Source organism: Oncorhynchus masou, chromosome 10, assembly GCF_036934945.1.
Source record: "Oncorhynchus masou masou isolate Uvic2021 chromosome 10, UVic_Omas_1.1, whole genome shotgun sequence".
Lineage (NCBI taxonomy): Eukaryota > Metazoa > Chordata > Actinopteri > Salmoniformes > Salmonidae > Oncorhynchus > Oncorhynchus masou.
Window position 1 is genome coordinate 20,234,931 of NC_088221.1, and position 10,229 is coordinate 20,245,159.

Here is a 10,229-nt window from a genome sequence, read left to right on the forward strand (position 1 = left end):
CTGCAAATTAGTAGCTGTTAACTTACTATAAAATAATAAGTGCATCTAAATTATACTTAAATTAAATGCAATTACAAGTAAGGCATGCCAAGTTAATTTGCAGGACGGGCCAAAAAAGTAACCTACCCAAGTGCATTGCAATTGACAGTAAATATATAGCAAAACACTAATATAGTATCCTATTACCGTAGAAATGTACCGTAAAATATTACGCAAAATTAACAGCAATTGCTAACAGTGTAGTTTCATGTTATCACATGTTGAACCACATGATTTCACATTGTGGAGAATTACACGATTTGAAAACGTGTTTTTGGAACATTTCACATGGTAAAATTCACATGACATGTAATATTCTTTTTGGCAAGACAGCATCAGGTACATGGGCTACACATACTATGACAGAGGGTCGATGTTTCACTCTCTCAGATGCTTTCTCCGGTGAGATCGATGAGTCTTGCTATCCGTGTGGGTCTTGGTCAAAATCATCAATACATTCTGGATTTATGGGGGGGGGGCACTGGGGTTTCCAATCAGATTTCAGGGGGGGGCGTGGCCACCACAGGCGATTGGTTGCACCTTAATTGGGGAGGACTGGCTCGTGGAAATGGCTAGGGCGGAATAAGTGGAATGGTATCAAATAAATCAAACACATGGTTTCTGTGTGTTTGATGCCATTCCAATAGCTCTGTTCCAGACATTATTATGAGCCGTCCTCCCCTCAGCAGCCTCCACTGGTGGCCACCCTGTGCCACCCCCTGGACACGCCACTGCTCTAGATAAAAGAAATAGACCTATCAGTGAAACCTTAAACTGAGGCCTTGGAGGGCGGTGGGGATTACACCTCGTCAGCGGTTGCTGGCTAATTTTCCTGTCTCTAACGACACTGTATCGTTGTGTGTGAGGGGGAGGCAGAACAGAACACAGGCTTAGAATTACCTCCCTCCAGTAGAGGATGCTGGAGAAGGGCGGGAGAGAGGAAAAAACAAAAAAACAGCAAGCGACTGCACAGAGGAAGGCTCGCAAGAGGAGAAGGAAGGAGAGAGAAGGGGCGGTGAAGGGGAGGAGAGACGCACTAACAACCTAATGTGTTTAGGTTGTTACTATCTCTAAAAGACGGTTTTGTCTCTACAATACAGACCTCTCTTAGCACCAGCACGCACACACAGGATGACTAGGAAATAGATGTGAATAAAGACAGTGTCACCGAGGCCCAGACACTCTCTCTCTCTGTGCTTTCAATTACCACAGGTCTGCATGTATTACGACTCACACACACACACATTGTAAAGATTCAGCTCACTGAGCTCAGTTCACCCATCACAAACTGCCAGGAAATTTGTGTTTTGTGACAGTTGTGTCTAGGTTTGTCTGCTTAGTGCAGGGATTTTTGGATTGGACACACACATAAACACACACACAGTCATGGACATCTGAGTGACAGACACTTAGTTTTCCAATGGCAGTATCAGGTTCCCTCCATGCATGGCCCATTAGTGCTTACAGAACAGGGACAATAAGGCAGCCCCCCGCACCTCTCTGATTCAGAAGGGTTGGGCTAAATGCGGAAGACACCTTTCAGTTGAATGCATTCAGTTGTACAAATGACTAGGTATCCGCCTTTCTCTTTCCTTTCCCATCCACTCTCAGACTGTCAGGGTAAGAAAGACGACAGTATACTTCTCATTATATAATAATCATCAACTTCATCTCACTATAATTATAGAAATGAAATCAAATGTTATTTGTGACATGCACAGAGTACAACATTTACATTACATTTAAGTCATTTAGCAGACGCTCTTATCCAGAGCGACGTACAACAGGTGTAGAACTTACAGTGAAATGCTTACTTACAAGCAGTTAATCAACAATGCAGTTTTAAGAAAAATAAGTGTTAAGTGAAAAAAGAAGTAAGTAAAAATAAATAAATAGAAAAATAACAAATCATTAAAGAGCAGCAGTAAAATAACAGTAGTAAGGCTATTTACACAGGGTACCAGTACAGAGTCAATGTGCAGGGGCAGTTAGGTTAGTCGAGGTAATATGTACATGTAGGTAGAGCTAAATACATAACAAACTCTCAAAAAGTGATATACTATTGTTTAGATATCCAATGTAATAATAACCGACAGCTCATAACGGGAATCAGATGCTCACATCCAGAGTCAATGGTAGTGTTCGCCCAATTCTACAACGAGTAAGGTGGATCTGGTGGATGAAGAGCGAGCTGCTACTTCTTTCCCTCTGTCCCTCTCTCTCTTTCTCTATGTCAGTGGTGGACTCAAATCAAATCAAAGTGTGTTTGTCGCGTACCCAGTTTAGCAGATTGTATAGCGGGTGCAGTGAAATGCTTGTGATACTAGCTCCTAACAGTAGAGGAAAATGTCAAACAAGTACACAAATAATGAATCATCAAAAACTAGAAACAAGAAATCAAGAATGTCAGAATGATATCCAATTAACAACCCAAATAACACTGTATCAGTAATCCAAATTCAATTTATGCTTACATAAACCAAACAGTTATACTAAAATTGATATGTACAGCAGTAGATCTATTACAATGAGCGCTGTTAAGAATCTAGTATATAAATACGCAGCTAACCAACTAACCATCGCATCTAACAGACTCAGCCCCAGGTGATGTGCTATCCAGTTTTCGTGTGTGTGTGTGTGTGTGTGTGTGTGTGTGTGTGTGTGTGTGTGTGTGTGTGTGTGTGTGTGTGTGTGTGTGTGTGTGTGTGTGTGTGTGTGTCTGTAGGTGCGTGTGTTCGCCTGTGTTCTGGGCTTCTTTCCCTGTGGCTGTTAGATATCTTGTTGTCATGACACCAATCCAGAATCCGACCTACAGTTGGCAACAAAAAAAAACTTGAATAAACTAAGCACAAACGGGCACTTTCACAGATCACTAGCTATAAGTACAACTCCGTTTCAGTTAGAAGCAAAAACCCTAGACAGTAAATCCAAGTTGGTTAGATGTACGTAGTCTTTGCAACACCAGAGACGTGGGTCATATACTGAGGAACTATGGTCTTACTAACTTACTAACTGTATAGTACCTACTATGTACAGTACTTACTATAGGCTACTTATAGTATGGTGATTTGAATAATAGCATCTGCTGAAGCTAAATGACCATATTATCATTAGCTGGGTGAAACCTGGTAATTACTGTCTATAACACACGGCAGAACAGAACACCCATGATACAATGTCTCTTGGCCTACCGAGGTCTTCCTCAGGCAGCGTTGCCATGGCGCCAGCCAATCAGGGGACAGGGATGTGGTAGTAGTCCTGGGCAACCAGAGAGATGGTGGGAGGAGAGGGGCAGAATCTCCTCAGACAGAGATGCAGGCAGTGAGCAAACACACACACACACAGACACACACACACACTCACACTGCATCCATGGGTTGAGCAAACAACCATATTCGGAACAACAATCAGAGCCACCGTGCTGCTCCATTAATTCCCTTCTGTGTACACACACACACACACACACAAACCATCTACTGCCCTGGGAGTGGGACACACACAGGTAGACAGACATATATACAGGTCACTCATTCAGTCTGTCTCTCTCGCTCTCATCTGCCCATCTCTGACCATTTCTCTAGCTATTGTAAACATTCAAACTACATTCCACACACCATGTATACATTACAAACACACAAACACCTTAAAACAAAAACCCCAAAATTATATTTTTTCAACTTGAAATTTGATTACTTTTCCTAGAGTGACCACAACATTAGAAAAAGTGAAACATTCCCTTTGTTCATATTTCAATGAAAGCTGTACACCACCAGGGTGCAAAGACTGTCTTAGGGTCATTTTTGACCCGGCAGTATGAAAATCATTTACACACCACAAAAACCACAAATACACACACACACACACACACACACACACACACACACAAAATGAGAAATTGAGATTGTGTGCAACTGTTTGAACTCAGACAAAACTAAAAGCGTTCTTGTGCTTGTGCAGCATCTCCCCTCCACGACTCCACACATGACTCAGGTTCACAGACAAAATGAAAACAATTTCAGACAAAATTAACAACATTTCAGACAAAATAAACATTTCTTGAAAGCATTGTTTACTGATGGGGAATGCAGTCAGAGACTATAAAGGTGCTGCAGATGACAGTCCCACCAGTTCTCTCTTGTCTGAAGCCATGAGTGCATGTTTCAGTGCCCAACAGGTCGTAGAATTGATTTTTTCAGATGTCCAGGAGGAACAAGAGAACAATGATTTAGAAGAGGAGGTATCTGAAGAAGAAGATGGGGAAGAATATAACCCAGAGCAGGATGCATCACCTTTAGATGAAGAAGAAATCCCCCAAGCTGAAAGAGAGACATTTTTGTTAAAGAACAGCAAAATAACATGGTCCTCGTCACCATATGACAACCAGGGGACGAAGGAGGCACAAAATGTCATAAGGAGGCTACGATTTGATAACCGTGAGTCAAGATCTGCAGGACGTGTGAGCGACAAACTCTGGAAGAGAGGTCTGGGAGAAGTGGGTGGAGCGTCTGCCTCTACAACCCTGGGCCTGAAGTAACAGTGGATGAGCAACTGGTTCCATTCAGAGTTACATTTTTATTTTCATATCTGTAATGTAAGTGATTTTCACTGTTCATTTTATTATGTATCGCTGTAATATCATTGATTTATGTGATTGTTTTCTGTGACACTGATACTAATTACTGGTAGTAATCTCTTTTGTCAAAAGGTTGCTGTCCTTTCCGGCAGTATATGCCCAGCAAGCCAGCAAAGTATGGCATCAAGATATGGGTGGCCTGTGAAGCACAATCCAGCTAAGCTTGGAAGATGCAAGTCTACACAGGGAAGCTGAGCAGTGGAGGCCCAGAGAAGAACCAGGGGATGTGGGTTGTGCTTGATGTGACAGATGGACTGAGGGGGCATAATGTCATGTGTGACAATTTCTTCACCTCTTATAAACCCAGCCAGCAGCTCCTGAAGAGTAAGATCACCATGGTTGGCGCAGTTAGAAAGAACAAGCCTGAGCTCCCCCTGCACTCCTAACAACAAGGGGGAGAGAGACCTTCTCATCAAACTTTGCCTTCACCGCCACCACCACTCTAGTTTCTAACCTCACAAAAAGGAACAAGAATGTGGTCCTCCTGAGCACACTGCACAAATGGCTGAGATCAGTGATTGTGAGGACAGGAAGCCAGCCATCATCCTGGACTACAACCACAACAAATGAAGTGTGGACAACCTAGACAAGGTGATTTGAACTTACAGCTGCAGGAGGATGACTGTCCGCTGGCCCCTGGTCATCTTCCATAATATCATTGATGTGTCCTCATACAATGCCTTCGTGATATGGAACAAGATCAACCCTACCTGGATGGCTGATAAGCGAGATCAAGAGGAGGGTGTTCCTGGAGCAGCTGGGAAAGGCACTTGTAACCCCACACATTCAAAGAAAGGAGCGCCTCCCCTGCACAGCAGCCTCTGCAGCACTTGTGAAAGCTGTTCAGGGGGCTGAATCTTGTCCTGATCCACCTGAGGCTGCAGCTGGGGCAGCAAGTGGAGGAGATGCCAATTCTGCCCCCCAAAGAAGGACTGTAAAACAAATACTATGTGCTGCATACATGTGCTAATTAGAATTGATTGATTTATGTTCTTTACATTTTTGTTTTGTATCTATAGACAGCTAGCTTCTGTTCTCCTCTGGGAACATTGACTTCAATACAAAACCTAGGAGGCTCATGGTTCTCACCCCTTTCTATAGACTTACACAGTAATGATGACTCTTTCAAGAGGACGTCCTCCAACCTATCAGTTCTCTTGTAGCATTAACTGACATTTTGCCCACCCAATCAAGAATGAATCTAGTACATAAAGCATCAAGCTACAGCTAGCTAGCACTGCAGTGAGTAGTTGACTCAAAGAGAGAGAAAGACAATAATTGAACCGCTTTGAACAAATAGCTTTCTTCCATTATTAAGTCGATGCAAGAGAGAGAGAGAGAGAGAGAGAGAGAGAGATAGTGAGAGAGATATTTAGTTGTAATTTTTTAAACTTTCACTTAGCTTGTGAATGCAGCTAGGTAATTTAGCCTTCTCAAACACTCAGCTTAAACAGAGAGTGATGCTATGTTACCTATCCAACACTGGAACTCTTCCAAGTCAAGATAAGCTTTTAGTTTTATTCATTTATTGCCAAGGGGCCTGCCGGTGTAACTGCTAAACTGATCGCCAACTGTACACTGTACTGCATGATTGTAGCGGGTTTACTAACGCGCTAGTTCTAGTAACTATGTTGACTTGACGTTAGCTAATATGGTGACGACGATGTAGGCTGTGTGTAGCGGATCGCGAACATGATCTGAAGGAAAGATTTTTTTTGCCTGGTCACAGACAGCTGATGTGTTGTGCACTGAAGTCAACAAGCCAATGGGAAAGGGTGAAGAGGAGAGCACGGAGATGTGAGAAGGAATTTGCAACGATCAAAGGGACCATGCTGTTTGTATGTGGCTGTTATGAAAGTTAACTGTGTTAGCGTGTGATCAGGGGTGTATTCATTCCACCGATTCTGTTGAAAAACGTTCTTAAATGGACGTAAACGTAACGAAACGGGGATAAACATACCTGAATTTGTCCAATAGAAACTCTAATGATTACATCCTAGATCAGCTAGATGCAAGCAAGATTGTGCAAGGCGGGAATTGAACGTGTCAATGTCTGTTACCTTGATTACTCCAATTTTTCTCAACTTGTGCACCTACCTCATAAACTAGGTTGTAGCAACCTCATGATGGGAATAGGGAAACATGTGTGTATGATGTAGTAGCCTAAATCTATTGATGTTACATTGAGCAGGGTTAATGGATATGAATGACAGTCCTCCAATATGCTGTAATAGAAATAAGGCCGTGCTCATAAAAACAAAACAAAAATATTCCCTCATCTTAAACGGCACCAATCGCCACTGGTTCTACCACCACAAAACACCGTAGCTATATCTACAATTAGGTAGTGAAAACTTGTTCATGACAAAAAAAGCCTATATTAGCTACAGGTTTATCATTTTTGGTAAGATTAACTCGGACTCTTTTGAGGTTGAAAGGGGGTTCAGTGGACAGTCATCTTGCTAACATTTTAGAATGTTAGGACAGCATATTGTAGCCCAACTGATTTTTTTAGCTATCCTATGAGAGTTATAAGACAGATCAGTGGCCTAATGTTTACAGAACACAATATAGACAGACATCAATCTCTATAACACAATATATTTTAAACTCTAGCTGCAAGATGGTGTGCTGTTCCTGTTTTTGATATCTGTTTCCTCACTGGTTCCATTGCTCATATTTGATGATATGATTTCCCTTTCATCTATCTCTCATCTCTCTTGTCTATTCGTCTTAATTCTTTACTATTATATGCTATTATACTGTCCCTTTTGTAGCCTAATGTTTGTAAACATTAGGCGACATGTGTTAACTATACTGTATGTAAAGACACTACACCAGAGTTATTCTCGGGCCATTATAGTGAAGGGAACCCTGCACACTGTGTGTAACCTAAATGCATATAAACATTCCTTGAAGCAAGACGTTTCGGTACTGTACATACAGTGGCCCTCATCTATCAAACAAACAATTTCACTCTCTTTTCTACAATCTTTTGGTAAATAAGGCCCAGTGTGCAGGAGTTTCTTCAACGATTCTACTTGACACTCCTACGCACCTATGACAAGACGTTGGCCTACTTCAGGTGTTTGTTATAATGTCTGGTAGGTAAATAACCATAACAAAGCCCTGTTCCCCAGCCCAATAGGTCCTTATCGTTTAAATATAAACACCTACTTGAATAATGAAGGCAGGGTGGAGTAGACCTGTCAATAACTGAGTGGCTCTTTTCTGCCTTAGCTTATTTGTAGGTTTTCATGTAGTGTCAGTTTGAGTTGTTTCATGAAAAAGTTCCAAAGAAGTTCCAAAAAATAATTTGCATCTCTACAATGTGAAAGAAAATGGTTATAAGCTATTCACATCTATTTTAACACATGTACAGAATGGGGGTAGGCTACAATAGCAGAGTTCCTGATATCTCAAAACAAGTAGGCTGCCTGTAGAGCAAAGAACACTGGCTTTCCACAGCTCACAATGCTTTCCACAGATTTTTTTTCAATATACAATTTTTTCGAATCTATTTTATTCTATGGTCAAATGTTTCATAAAATTACAAGGTATGACAGTCAGAATCATGTGCTGGTTGTCAAGGTGGGTGTCATTACCTTGTATTTGCTTCCATAAAAACAACATGGACTGAGCTACCGATACAATACTACAAAAAGACGCACAATACAAAATCGTGTAGCCTATTTTTCCAAAACAAGAATCAAGTCGAGACAGCGACCAAAAATAAAGACAGATAAGTCTATTTTCTTACCTTGCTTCTGAGCTGTCCGGAGGTCGACACTTTCCGGATGAGTTTCTGCGGGCCTTCTTGTTCTCCCTCGCTGTCTGAAGACTCATCCACGGCCCCGGAGCCCCCGACAGCCCCCACCACATGGGCATGGATCCCCGTTGTCGAAGGGCCTTTCTCCGGCTCCTGTTGCGGAAAAGGATAAGACCAGTCCGGGTTAGTCTTCCCCCGGTCAGCCGCTCCCTTCCTCTCCGGGATGCGAGAGCTGGACAGTGGCTGGAAAGCGTCTTTCCTCGCCGTCATCTCGTCTCCCTTCTCAACCCTAATTAGCGCTGTAAGAACCGATATCTATATATCCAAGAACATACGTGCGCAGCTGTGCTCATGGGGACGTAGCATGTCTCGGTGCGGTGGGGTTTACTGGGGTAAAGCCTAGTTCAGGATGTGTTTATGGTTCCATCTTACATGCTCAGACCAGACTGAGGCTAGAGACCGCCTAGGCTGCCTCCCTCACACACAGACGCACCAGCAACCAACAACCGGTGGACATGGAATAACCGGTGGACATCGCCATGGAATACCCTAGCGGCCGCAAAACAGAAGCAGTCCAACTCATACTGTAACTATAACGGATTTCAAAATCCCACAAAAAAATATGAGCAAATTGAACATGCAAACTATATGGGCAATGTTAACTGTAGGCCTATATCTTTTGAGCTATAGCCATAGGCAGGAAATAAAATGATATAGCAATAGCCTATTTTCCAGATGTTGACTAATGATATGTTATTAATTCTAAAAAGGCATAAGATAATAAATAATAAACTATTTGATATTGCGCGGTTATAATAGGTCTACAGATTGTCAGAACACTTTCGACTCATGAAACAAAACTGATACAAATTAGCACTGAGGTGGTAGCATATTCCTTCTTTGGAAACGGAAAATGTAGCCTATGGGTAAAGGGTTACATTCTTGTGCTGATATATGATATATTGACATATTGTATTGTAGAGAAACCATTCCATTGCTCAGGCTAAATGCCACTTGATAGCCTACTTTGCGATAATGTCACAGGAGAAGCCGCAGTCTTACAAAATATGTGATCTAAAAACACCATCAAATAAATCAAAAGTGTCCGTTTTAACAGTCGTCTATAATGTAGCTTCATGGATTAGTTTTGAACATAACATTGACCACTTGAATAGCAACTTCAGACAAAGACAACGAGCCTATAAACAGATTCATTTTAGTTTGTCTAAAGACCAACTTTGTTAAAACATCAATATGACTGTTCTATTGTTTTCACAGCAAAAGACAGTAGGGGTTGAGTTCTCAGAAACGCAAAGGCATTCGGTTCTCCAAAAACAATGACTGATCTGGATGGTGACAAGAAATTACTTAGAAATTATTCTAAAACGGGAGAAAAACGTCTGTCTTTTCACCTTTCAGTCTTTAGTCTCGTAGACAAAAGGCAAGACTAAGAAGACCATATTATCTTATTTAACTAGAAATCATTTGGTAAAAGCTACTGACCAGTTCTTCCCATGCAGGGCTACGAGTATAATGGTATACATCTTCCATAGTCCCACTCAGTCCGCTCCGGGAAACCAGTCTAGAAATAGTATATGCAGATTAATGGATACAGCTGTCTGGTTAGCGTAAAACCGTCTATATATGGGTTGAGGTTCTGAACCAGGTAGGCCTCCAAGGCTATAATTCCGTGTTGCCTATTACTCCACTCTACCACCTCCTCTAAAATCTTCTCTGCCGCTTCCCTCGCCGCTGGTTCAAGGGCTGAGCCTCGTCAACCACGTGATA

General features: G+C 42.0%; 1 protein-coding gene across 4 annotated transcripts in view; it reads right to left on the reverse strand.

The window, feature by feature from the left end:
- LOC135547294 (diacylglycerol kinase eta-like) overlaps nt 1–10,183 on the reverse strand; it is a 71,266-nt gene extending 61,083 nt beyond the window's left edge. For 3 of the 4 annotated variants that reach the window (XM_064976145.1, XM_064976144.1, XM_064976147.1), the window contains exon 1: nt 8,433–8,902. In XM_064976145.1, the coding sequence (XP_064832217.1) occupies nt 8,433–8,711 (279 nt within the window). In that variant the 5' untranslated portion in view covers nt 8,712–8,902. Of the gene's footprint in view, nt 1–8,432; nt 8,903–9,944 lie in introns of those variants that run through there. The other variant, XM_064976146.1, reaches the window with a different exon arrangement.
- Nucleotides 10,184–10,229: the final 46 nt, after the last annotated feature.